Genomic DNA, 13175 nt, shown 5'->3' with positions numbered 1-13175 from the left:
ATTCCAGATACCATCAGTAATCCAGCCTGCAACAATTTTGGAGTCTAATTCCACCAGGAGCATGACCTTTTTAAAACTAGCACTCCAAGCTAACTTTTAACCATGAAAGAGCTCCTGTAGTTCATCCAAAATACAATGCCCTTTCCAAATTTGTACAAAAGCACCCAACTTGCTACCATTACTATCTCTTAAAACAACACCACTTTCAGCAAACCCAGAGCTTTTCTTGAAACTTCCATCAGTAGTCCGCTTAACCCAGCCATCTTTAGGCCTCTCCCAACCCACCAAAATATGGTCTTTAACAACACCACCTAGATTCCTAGTCATATTACAATCATATTAGCAAAATAACTTGGAATAACATCAGTAGGATTACCAGGCATCCTACAATCAACATTAAATACCAAATCACACGCTGTTTCCAAAGCAACCCACAAGCAACTTAAAAAATAACATTCCAGTCCAAATAAGAACTACTACCAACAAACCAGATAAAGGACTTACCTTTCCAATTCTTCTTCAACCAATCCTAAAGACCATACAGAATAAGTTAGGATTCCTGGAATTAACTCTCAATTGAGCCCACAGAAAGGAAATCTTACAATCTCTCAAAGCATGAAGAGAACTCTCCATCCTAGCACCATGAACACTGCAATATTTAGGATTATGAGAAAGCCCTCTTCTCCATCTAGCTTCATTAGTAAGTAATTTGTTATGAGCAAGAAACCAGCAAAACAATTGCACTCTAAGAATCACTTTTGATTTACAATCAGCATTTCAACTTTATTCTTCAAACATCTTCTCATTTGAAGTTAGCAAATTATACACACACTAAAAAAAATAAATAAAAAACTAATATACTATTGAATGATATCTAAAAAATCTAACATTGTATTAATGGTTGATAAATAAATATAACTTAAACGATAACTTAACACAACAACATAAAACTACATAAAAGATTTAGATAATTTGGTATATAAATTTTGATAAATAATATATATATATATATGAGTGAGATAAACAATCTGGTCACTCCATAATCTTATTATTTAAAAACCTTTTAATTTTTTTGAATTGATAGAATTCCATGGGCCAAAATACCCACCTAAATCATCATATATAATGGGTCGACCAGTATACTAAATCCATGACTGGTAACTAAAGACCCGGTCCAGCCCACAGCATACTCCACAAATTAGAAATTAGAAATCAAAAATAAAATTTAAGTGAAAGGAGTATCAAGTACAAGCGTTAGGTTAACAAATTGGGGTCCTCCTGGTTTTCTCCAATTCAGCGAAGCGGGACTCAATCAGCGACTGTTCTTTACCACTCTCAAATGCACGCTTGAAACTACTGGAATTCTCTTCCTTCTGTACTTCTTCCTAGCCCTTTGAATCCGTGAGTCCTTTGTTGTTCACTCACTATATATATATATATATGTATATATATGGAGTATATATTTTGGTGATGGAAAAATGTTATAGCTTTGGCAGTTTGTTTGATTGCTGAGAAAGCTATAGGAAAGGAGAAATCGAATTTATGAATTTAATGGTTGTTTTTTGCCCTTTTTTTTCCTTTGATCGAATTGTGAGCTTGCCTCACTGAAAAATCAAGTTTTTGCAACGGGGGCGAATATATGTGTAGATTTTACTGTTTTATAGTGCGTCATTGCTGTAAGAAAATTGGGAGGTTTGGAATTTGTTTGGTTACCCCATAACCAAATAGAAAATGCAGGCTTTTTATTTTTATTTTCATTTATTGGTATGAATTTTCTGCAGTTATATATAGTGTAGGTTTCCATTACTGCTTTTTTTTTTTTTTTTTTTTAAATCGGTTTTCCAAAATAACATTCTAACTTACCCTGATATATACAACAACAACAACAAAAAAAAAAAAAAGAAGTGAAATTTCGAGCTCACCGAAGTCGAATATTTATAATAGAGGCAAGACGCAGCTCGGGTTTATGGTGTATTTTGGGAGTCACTAATTATGAAAGTCAAAAAGATTTGGTGTTTCATGGTCTTTTGTTTCTTCGTTTTATGGTTTTTGTTTTAGTTAGTCTTGTTTGGCCTCGAATTTTAGATTACTTGGCCTTTCCTATAGCCATTTTGTTTAAGCATAAGAAAAATTCTGTTATAGATGAAGAAGCTGGTCTCGAGACCAAGCAAATGCGGGTTATGCATAAATAGGTGTTTCTCTGAGGGAAACTTCAAAAACTGGAAGTGATTCTCTAAGTCAGGTTTTCCAGCGGCCACCTATTGTAGAATTGTCGATAACCTGGCTTCCACTATCATGTGTGTAAATAATTATTTAGTCAAATTAGTCTATCCTGACTTGTTTATATCTAATCGGGCCATAACCGAAGTTTTTGTTTGGTTGAAGTTATGTAGTGTTGAACATACTAATGCATTTGTTTATTCTACTGAATTAGTACAATCCTGAGTAGTGTGCTACAATGGTGCACCAAACATGACCTAAGAACACTAGTGATAATGTGATATATAACATTCAAAAGCAGCTGAATCATATAAGTTATGTTTACGTAATGATTTTTCTTAATACTTGGGCTGGCTGATCGTGTTTGTTTTCCACGTTGGCATTCTATGTTTTCTTATTTATTTTTCTTTTTTTTGCAAGATGCAATAAAACAGATTTCCTCATTTTTGGACATGTCTGCTTCATTGACGCCTTCCAAGAGGCCACATGAACGAACTCTGACAGAGCCAAACGGGAAAGGGAAGTGGCAAAAGTCAACAGGCTCATATTCACACAATCAACCTTTGAAACTCTCACCTAATGGTGCTGTTTTTCGTGTGCTATGCCCCGCTTCCAAAATTGGTAGTGTCATTGGAAAAGCTGGCTCTATCATATCAGAAATTCGGCAAGAAACTGGTGCAAAAGTCAAAGTGGAGGAAATTGTCTCTGGTTGTGAAGAGAGAGTTATTGTCATAACAAGTTCTGAAAGAGGGAATGATATCAATGCTGAGCAGAGTAAGGATGGTAGTGAAGAGGCAAATGTGGATGAAAAGCATGACGAGCCAAAGGAACAAAGGAACAGTGAAGATATGGGATCTTTACCTGTGGAACATTTAAAATCAGAATATGAAGCTCCACCAGCACAGAAGGCTTTGCTGCTTACTTTTGACAGAATGGTTGAAGGAGAACCAGATACAGATGGAGGTGATGAAGAAGGTAACAAGTCTTTAAGTTGTATTTTGAGGTTGCTGGTGCTTTCAACTCAAGTGGGATGCCTTTTGGGAAAGGGTGGCAGTGTGATCAAACAGATGTCATCTGAAAGCGGGGCACAAATTCGAATTCTTCCCAGGGACAAACTCCCTCCATGTGCATCAGCTTCTGATGAATTAGTTCAGGTAATTATGGTCTTTGGATTACATTTTGTGTTAACTGTTAAGTTCACCTGGGCATTGCTGACCAGTTATTATGTTTTTGTAAACATACTTGGTGATTGGTGTGAATTGTATTTAGTTGGTTTAGTAAAATGTTGACTAAACTTTATATTATATTGTTGCAATTGGGCCTTTTCCTGAGGTTGATGGAGCTGTTATAATGCGTAAGTGATGAAAATTTGTTCTGGTAGTCTAGCATAGACCTTTCATACAAATTTTCCTTCCTTATTTCCTTTTTCCCCTGGTTAGTACAGTGATAGTGTTTTCCAATGGAGAAAAGAACATTAGTTGGATTGTTGCATGTTGATTGCACATGCTATTTGTATTTTATCGCTCTGTAGCTTAAGCAATACTATAACCCTGCTTTTAAAATTAACTCCAGCAAGCAAAATTAAAATAGAACTAAAAAAATCAGCAATTTTATTAACTTATTTAAAAACTTGCAAGGAATCCATTGATCCTATCAAAAAATAATTTGCATTTATATAAATTTTGAATTCTTTAACAAAGAAATGGAGGAAGAAAAATTTGCAGTTTCTCTTTCTCTTTCTGTCTCTCATGCTTCAGAGTACACATGTACACCTAACCAGTGATAGTGCCTAAAGTCCTCTTTCATTATATGTTCTTTTTTATTTTGGCACAACAAGCTGTTTTACATGTCTTCCTTAGGACCATTGTTAGGGCTGGCAGACTTATCACATGATTGGCGAGTGCGCTGTTTTACTAAATTCTCTTTGACCTTAGTGTTTCTGGTCTTTTCCATGCATGATATGCCTCTCTTTCTGTGCTAGTTTCTCTTCAGTATTCTTATTTCTTTTTCAATGTGGCTACTTTTGATAACGGGGTTAGCAGCTATATCTTGTATTGAACATGCCATCTCTGTTACATAGTGTTGGTTTTGGCAACCACAAGTTCTTTGGTTTTCTGGTGCCTAGTTCTTGCATAATGGTTCTGGATGCTGTCATGGATCATTGTAACAAGTGGCATGTTTTCAAGGTTCTTTTGTTGCATGTTTTGCTTTCAATTGTAAAGCATATAGTTATGTAAGGATTAAATATTTCGTAAATTTTCTACAGATTACAGGGGAAGTTGATGCAGTTAGGAAAGCTCTTCAATCTGTTTCTCAGCAGCTTTTGGAGAATTCCCCTCGTGATCAAGATTCTTCTACCATTCCTACAGGATCATCGAATCAATCATATGGTCGGCTAGAAGGCCCACCACCCAACCGTTCCTTTATTTCTCAAGGAGCACCATATGCTGATGGGCCCCATGATGTTGCTGATTATCATTCTGCTGGTCCCCCGCTCATCCCTAAATTTCATGATGGTGGTTTCCCTGGTCGAATGAAGCCTTCTCAAGATATTCTCACCTTTCGTTTGTTGTGCCATGATGAAAGAGTGGGAGGGGTAATTGGAAAGGGAGGTCAAATAATAAAGACACTTCAGATGGACACAGGATGTGAGATTAAAGTTACGGAAGGTGTGCCTGATTCAGAGGACCGTGTTATTATTGTTTCTGGTCCTGCGGTATGGTTTGACTCCTTGATTTTTCTCAGATAAGAAGAGTTGTTTACTGAAAAATAATGGATGCATACATTTCACTTCTTTATCTCAGTTATGGTACCGGGAAAGTCCTCTTTATAGTGCTGACTTTGAAATAAATTCTTGCAGCACCCAGATGAAAGGATATCAGCTGTACAAGATGCTGTTCTTCGCGTGCAGAATAGAATAATGAGGGCTCTACCTGATAACAAAGATCAGACTGTGATGGCAAGGCTTCTGGTTTCATCCAATCAGATTGGTTGTCTCCTTGGCAAGGGAGGTTCCATCATAGCTGAGATGAGGAAGTTATCTCGGGCACATATCCGTATATTGGGAAAGGATCAAATTCCAAAATGTGCTTCAGAAGATGAAGAAGTAGTTCTGGTATGTATCATCTATGCATGACTGACTTTCTTTTTTAACATGCTGAGCATATAATTTGGGCAACAATTTATTCAAAATTTTAACTTTGTTTCTGGTTCCATATAATTTATATGTTATGCAATTTGTTTCTGGTTCTGTATAATTTATATGTTATGCTTGCTCTTTACCGTGAATGAGTTAGTTGGCATGTGTATATTTGCATCTGCTCGCTGTGCTTTTTGGTAAATGACTTTTTTCTTCCTCAGATAAATGGAGAATTCGAAGCTGTTCAAGATGCTCTGTTGCAGATCACCAGTAGGTTGAGGCATCATTTTTTCCGTGATATGTTTCCTTCTATTAATTACCCTCCGAATCCTGCCTTTCTGGATCAACCTCCATTCCCGTCATATCTAGGAAGGAGGGAACTCTCACCTCCAGGAATGTATCCAAATTATGGTCCACCATTTCATAAGTTCGATGGTGTTGGTGGTCTGCCTCCACATGGTGGTTTTCATCCCCGTGATGAACGTGCCCCTTTTATGCACAATATGCATAGATTTGGTGGTCCCAGACATCTTTCTGAAAGGAAACCTTGGGGTCCTCAGGTATATGGCCATTATCTTTGTACCTTTTGCTAAGTTCTGGTTTACAAGTTGTTTCTTCAAATGTCCAAACAGTTTATGACTACTGTGTATTAGTGAGATGTTCATCGGCACATGCTATGCACCTGGAGATATCATCTCTTGACTATTCGAGTGTAAAATTCCTTGGAATCTCTTATAGGAAAAGCAAAGTATCCATTAATTTATCTACAAACTTGTTAGTGACATAAGTTAGTTGCTAATTTACTACCATTTCTTCTATTTTGGTCCATAGGGGCTTCTTGAAGGTGGTGGTCCAATGGGATTGCAAGAGTATGGTGGAAACCCTCAAAGAAGGATTGCAGGCTTTGGAGGGTGAGTGCAGTTTTAATTAAATTTATTGTCCTGTTCCTGTTTCGGATCTCACATGTTATTGTTTTATTTGCCTGTATAGAGGAAACCAACCAGCTATTATTACCAGCACCACTGTTGAAGTTGTTGTTCCTCGTTCCATTGTTCCTGTAATATATGGAGAAGATGGTGAATGTTTAAAACAAATTCGTGAGGTATAAATCCTTTGATTTGTTAATTTGTGGTTTAGATTTGAAAAACTATGACATTATATAAGGTGAGACAGATATATAAATTACTGACTACAAACAGGGAAGTTACAACTCTATTGAAATTGGGGTCTCATTGAATTTGGAAGTTGTGTGCTTCCCCAGTTATCTTCTGTCCTTAGTCAAGTTAATAATCTTTTTAATCTCATTTTTTGGCGTTCACTATTATATAGTTCAGCTAGATTTTCAAAACTCAGTTTTTTCTTTTTCTGTATGTAGATGCAGCTCATAGGTTTTAATTTTTGCTTGTTGCTCTGTTGTTCTTTCTATCTGCCAGAGAAAGAGGGAAAAAAAATGAAAAAAGAGAATGCCACAGCCTCATTCACCTTTTTGGACATTTAAGCTTAAATTTTTTAGTTTTTTGGGAAGCGTAAACGTGGCATGCATCTATTTTTCTGAGATTAACAACAATTGTCCTAATTATTACAAGTGTTGATCAATAGTTTTACCAAATCTTACATGCCATCATCCTTTCAGATTTCAGATGCAAAAATTACCATCACTGAGCCTAAGCCCGGAGCAGCAGAAACTGTTATCATAATATCTGGAACTCCCGAACAAACCCATGCTGCGCAAAGTCTAATTCAAGCATTTGTGATTAGCGAGGCTGAGTCCACTTGATTCTTTTATTCAGGTAATATCTGTTTAGCTACTTATACTAGAAAATAAAAGTTTCTTTAGAGTTGTTCCTAGCATCAAGAAGGAAAATATGCGCTTAATTTTTGTGCAAACTTCAGCTCTACAGCTGAAGATTGAGAAGGTTAAGGTTAGAGAGTATGATAGTAGTTTTGCTGTTCCTTGAGTGTCATTTATCTTTTACGAAGATTATCAGAAACAGATATTAAAGTGCAATTGAATTTCTCTGTACGTGTGAATCATGTCCTTCTCCTTTGATATATTGAAGTTATCAAGCTTTGGTTTTGTTGCCCACCGAAGTTAAAAAGGAAGGTTGCTTCATATGTATGTGTGTGTGTGTGTGTGTGTGTGTACACATCTCTGGTCTCTGTCCATGTGCCTGTTTAACTTTCTTACTGTCTTAGATAACTTGGCTTTGCATCTTTTTCTCTGTTTTTGTGCTATTTACTTTGTTTCATTGATATTTTCCATACAAATTGTTTTGCGTCTTGAATCATGCAGATTAATTATGACTTTTAGATATTCCTAAAGCATCCTTACTGCTTTATCTTGTAAACTTGTTATTTTCCACAAGACATATCAAGTGCATATATTTTTTATGAGACTTTTAGTCTCAAATACCAATTCAGGTATAATAAACAAACCAAATTGGGGTTGAGTATTAACTATATATTTGGATCCATTTTTCATTCCCAATTTGATGATTAGCCATTGACTTTAGAAACTTTCAATGAAGGTTTTCAAATTAAAATCTGATACAAATGTAAGGAGTTAAAAACAGCAATTGGCGAGACTCACAATGGGAGGAAGAAATGAGAGTGAAAGAGAAAGGAAGAGGAGGAAGAAAAGCAGACTCTTTCTCTCTTGCACCCCTGTCAATTTCCTAGTGAGTTATCCCTCATTGATATCAAATTTTAATTTGAATGTCTGAGAGTTCTAGAACTGGACGTGAATTTGAGGGCTCCAAATATGGTCAACTGTATAATTATTACTGGTTGGACTCGCAAGTGCAGATAAATTTTTCAAATTATAGTTCATGCTTATGGTTTTGTCATAGTTAAAGCAATTTTGATATTTAGCATCCAAATTATTGGTATGTATTCATTTGCAATGGATTGAAACATGCGATAATGCAGCATGAAGATAATTGTTTAGTGAACTAAATAAAAGGTACTTCCGCAGATAATGAAAGTGTTAATTATTATTAAACTTTCATGTAAATACTTGATTGCATAAATTGCTATTTGACCTTTTTTTGCCGTATTGTATGATAAATTCTTTAATTTTCATATTACTGACTTTATGACCCTTAAAAGGACATTATAAAGACTATCTTGTTCCTTTTTGATAGTTTACATTAGTAGCAATTCTTATTATTTAGAAAGTTACGTGTCAAGTGGGGTAAACAAAAGCACTTGGTTTAGTCACCATCCATGTTTCTTATGTATAATATTTATATTCAGTATTTGTTATCATGGAATTTGTGTTCCCATTAAGAAGCTTAAAGCCATCAAAGACGACCCATTAATGTAGTTTATAGTTTGCTTTGTGTAAGTTAAAGTGAGATTAAACTAATTGTCCCAAAAAATTAGATGCTCTTTTCCATGATCGATGGGTTTATTTTAAGCTCTTGCATAGCCAGGTATTCTCAACAATAGAATCCAGTTGCTTATGGCTTCACTTGTTGCTTGTAGATTGCTTGGCGTTTATTAATCATTGTCTATTTATTTATTTGTTATATGAACATTTTTATGAAAATCTAACTTTTTATTCATGAATTCATTCTTTTTTTCTGGTAATAATTCATGAATTCATACTATAAGTTGAATGGAATACCTTTCTGTGTAGAGGCTGACACGTAATTCCAAAATGTTCATTAGTATTGTTCCCATATTTCGTGGCAAATTTATGATTTAGAACGTAGTTTTGTGGTAACTATCTTAAAAATGCAACTTTTGGATAGCTTATGTTGTATGTCTATATAATATTGTACTACGATGAATTCTTTACCGATTTGTGAAGATTCAACTGCCGTCAATATTTTAATGATGATAGATATGACTGCATATTGGGAAACCACCATGCCGAAATCCAACCAGTAGTTTCTTTGCTGATCAATAAGATGAGCTTGAAAGAGGGAAGCAGCATTCTTTTCATATCGATGTATATTGTCTTAATTATGGAGATATGTAGGATACAGCCAAGTTGGACCTGTTATATAATTCAAGTTTTGGTATATTTAGGTGTATGGAATGCTTTTTCTTTTGTGTGTATGGAATGCTTTTTCTTTTGTGTATCTCTTATTATTAATTTAGATCTAATGTGATTTTGGTTTGAATGTTTTATGGTTATTACGGAATGGAGTTAAAGTTTTGATAAGTTATGCTCTAGTTGATCGAGGTGTTTTGGTATTAGGTCAGCTGTGTTTAAAGTGCAATTTCAAATTTGATTGTCACATGTTTTTGGTCACATCGTTAAATGCGGGACAAAATAATATAAGATGTCCGATGTATTCAAAATCTGGTGCTTTTAAAATTACTCTTCTGCATGTGTTCTTATTTTTATTTTTATATACATATTTTTGGGTCCTAAAAATATTGAAGGGTTATATCAAAATGCTTGATTTGGAAATTGAAGCTTTTCTCCCTGAGTGCTCCATTAGAATGGTGACTGAGCAGCGGATATTTATGGCTGCCAAGTGGAGTGGGTGGTTGAATGCCATTATTACATTTCCCGCAAGTAGTCCATTTGAAGTGGAACTCTTGAGGAATGTCAATGCTTGGCGGGGGATGGATCACAATAATTGGCTCCTATGCTTGACCATATTGGAACTCATTTCATTTCTTAATGAAATTCATGAGGTTTTGTCACCCAAAAAAAAAAAAAATCATATATATATATATATATATGTTATTCACCTACGTCTCACTTTCATTATTCAAAAAATATGTGAGTAATCTAGTCGTAAATAAAAAATTATAAACCATTGAATTTGAACAACATAAAATCATGTTCCGTGGCAATCTTTTTTACCCCAAAAATTGTTTTTTGACTATCATGCACAAAATGATTGATTTCATCGCTAACATAATTAAAATAATCATATCAATGATATGGGGTTGGAATCGCAAGGCTGAAAGTTTGGAAGGATTTATGATTAGTTGAACAAAATACTTTGTAATGGACATAAAATCAAAATTTAATTAGTAATGTTAAGTACACGATGTTCGGAATCGGGACAAAAATTTCTGTCCATGCGTTGTATTTTTCTACCCACTTTAAAAGATGGATGGGAATTCTTCAATCACATCAAAAGATTTTCGTGTGCAACAACTATAATCCTCATGAATGGCAAAAAGGTCGCATGGATGGGCAAAAAAGTCGCATGGATGGCTCAAAATGAATGCCCTTATTTTTATTCTATATGTAATATGAGAGGAAACAATCGTTTATAAAATGAAAAAAAAAATGTTTTCTTCGTTGTTTACTTTTCTTTTTTAAAAATAAAGTTAAAAATAGTTAGTAAGTGGACATTTAACATATCAATATATCTTAAGTTGGGAAAAGAAGATTTCAACATCAAATTTTAAATTTATAATCTGAAAATATAACTTGTAACCATTGTCAATTAGATTGTTCCAAGAAAAACCTCATAGAAGCATATTTTAATTTGCTACTTTAAAGTAATATCTTTACTTTACTTGTTTTTAATGGATTATATTTGTTCGAATAAATATATTAAAGATTCCAAATCTATTCCAAAGGAACCACTAATTACCATTTTAAAAAAGAAATGTAAAAAATAAGGACATATTTATTTTACAAAATGGTTATCCCTATTAAAGTGAAAATAACATGAGAGAAAAAAAAAGAAAGAAAGAAAATGGAAAAATAATCCTTATTTATATATTTGGTAACGATAAATGGTTAGATTCAAAGTTTAGCCTTTAAAAATATCAAATTTGGTTAAAATCAACATATAATCAACTTTTATATTTATTTATGTATTTTTTAAATGTGATAAATCATTTAAATTTACATATTTTACAAATATGATAAATATATATTTAAAGTTTATCCAAATAAGAATATGAAAATAATAATTTTGGATTTTAAAAAGTAATAGCTATTCCTTTAAACGAGGGATTATTTATTTTTCTGGAAAAGTTATTTTTTTTATTTGAAGATGTAGCAAATATAGAAAAAATTATTATATTCTTGCATTCATTTTGCTTACTAAATGTATCCTAAAATGACATTGCTAGAATTCCAAATTTTTAGAATTCTAAGGATCTGTTATGTAATGTGTTCTAAAACCATTTTTATAAATCAATTTTGTAAATAAAGATAGTAAATTTAATTTCGTATTTTAAATTCTTAAAACATGTTTAGCACCATAGGTCTAGCAAAATGCCATATGATCCATTAATGTAGTATGAGTCTGCATGAAAATTTATGAATTTGGATCAATGGTATTGTATTATATCTATATTAATGTTACCCAATAAAATCCATAAAAAATATGGTGATAATAGGTGGAACCCATTAGAGCAGTTAATATGGGGCATTTTTATAATTTTATATGACATACTAATTTCATCCTCAAACTAATTTTATATGAAAATTTAAATAGTTGTGTGTTGTTCTAGATTTATTATTCTCTAATAGTTATGTTGGACTTTGAATATTGGTTTGGCTTGTAATTTTGAATATTGTAAATTAACAATGCATGTTTTTAATATGAATTTAATTTGTAATATTTTGAATTTATAATTATTAATGCATGTGGAATTTTAGTATGCGGATGGTTTTTTTTTTTTTTTTTAGATGTTTAGCTTATCAACAAATATATCCATTTGATATTTCTTTTCTTTTCTTTTCTTTTTTTTGTTTTTTTGAATACAAAAAATTCATTATATCATTTTGGTACCTAATCAAAATTTGGTATATATGTTTAACGAGTTAACGAGCTGGGTGATAAGTTATATGAAAATTTAATAAATAGATTCGGTTGTACATATCTCAATACGAAAACTTAATAGGCCATGTTTGGGTTAAAAAAATTTGCCACGAATACGACATAATAACATAATACAAACTACGTTCAACAAGACATGTTACTATAGTTAAAAATATTTTACAAAAATGAAAATGGTAAAATCATGTTTAGCAAATGTTAAAAATAATATCTATTTATATGGAAAAAAAATTTGTTATTGAAAATGACAAACATTATCGATATTTGTATATGATATATGTTAAATATGATATATCTATAAAAATATATATTTTTTAATTGAAGTTGATAAATATCATCTATTTTCCTTAAATATTCATGCTTCCAAATTTTCAGAGGTCCATGTAAAACCTCACGTTTTCTAAATTTATCTAGATTGTTGAGTCTAATTTTTTTTTCTTCCAATGTAGTAAATGCTATCCGGTTGCTACTTTATCCCCTCAATTTTTCTAATTTTTAATTTTAATTTTTGAGATAACTACATTTTACCCTCCAAGTATCCACCTTTTGCACTTTGTCTCCATATTATGAAATCCTTTTATTGTCCTAAGAACTATTACTTTTTTACCAATCAAGTTCAATTATGCATGTGGATAGATAAATTTAATGAAATTAAATATACAATCCATATAACTCTGTGATGAAACGGTTTTACTATATTTTATTTTATTTATGAATAACATGCGTGGTTAATTTTGTTAAATTTATAAGAAAAAATTGCATGATTAGACTACATGATTGAAAAAAGTAATATGGCTTAGGGAATAGCTTGAGAATTTTGTAGTTTGAAAAGCAAAATGCAAAAGTTAGTATATTTCAAGGTGTTAAATATGATTACCTCTTTAGTTATTAATTATGTATTGAGGAAACCCAAAATTTAGATTTTACACCAATTTTCTTCATAAAAATTGTAGGAAATATAATTGCATAATAATGAAATCCATATTTCAGTAACAAACAAAGTGGGCAGGTAGAGGATTCTTTGCCCCCAAGATTTCTTTTATAAT

The 13175-nt window shown here is 32.7% G+C and overlaps 1 protein-coding gene across 5 annotated transcripts; it reads left to right on the top strand.

The window, feature by feature from the left end:
- Positions 1 to 1225: 1225 nt before the first annotated feature.
- Positions 1226 to 9489, top strand: LOC107422789 (KH domain-containing protein HEN4). Of its 5 annotated transcripts, none has more exons than XR_007241467.2 (10): positions 1226 to 1401; positions 2655 to 3374; positions 4487 to 4936; positions 5081 to 5335; positions 5581 to 5919; positions 6191 to 6270; positions 6350 to 6461; positions 6993 to 7149; positions 7888 to 8037; positions 9207 to 9489. XR_007241467.2 is itself a non-coding variant. In XM_048475565.2 (9 exons), exons 2-8 carry the CDS (start codon positions 2673 to 2675, stop codon positions 7134 to 7136), a joined length of 2082 nt encoding a protein of 693 aa, XP_048331522.2. In that variant the 5' UTR covers positions 1226 to 1401; positions 2655 to 2672; the 3' UTR covers positions 7137 to 7149; positions 9207 to 9489. The 5 variants fall into 5 exon arrangements, 3 of the variants coding, with proteins under 3 accessions (XP_048331522.2, XP_048331519.2, XP_048331520.2); XR_009638983.1 differs by having other exon boundaries at positions 9174 to 9489; XM_048475565.2 differs by lacking the exon at positions 7888 to 8037.
- The last annotated feature ends 3686 nt before the right edge of the window (positions 9490 to 13175 follow it).

The sequence above is a fragment of the Ziziphus jujuba genome, chromosome 5 (assembly GCF_031755915.1).
Source record: "Ziziphus jujuba cultivar Dongzao chromosome 5, ASM3175591v1".
Classification (NCBI taxonomy): Eukaryota; Viridiplantae; Streptophyta; class Magnoliopsida; order Rosales; family Rhamnaceae; genus Ziziphus; species Ziziphus jujuba.
The sequence above is the reverse complement of the archived record's forward strand: the minus strand, read 5'-3'. Positions and strand labels throughout refer to the sequence as shown.

Coding starts and splice junctions, on each gene's coding strand:
- LOC107422789 (XM_048475565.2), top strand. CDS start 2,673: ATGTCTGCTTCATTGACGCCTTCCAAGAGGCCACATGAACGAACTCTG. Junction 5,920..6,190: donor GGAAACCTTGGGGTCCTCAG/GTATATGGCCAT, acceptor TTTGGTCCATAG/GGGCTTCTTGAAGGTGGTGG. Junction 6,462..6,992: donor GTTTAAAACAAATTCGTGAG/GTATAAATCCTT, acceptor TCATCCTTTCAG/ATTTCAGATGCAAAAATTAC.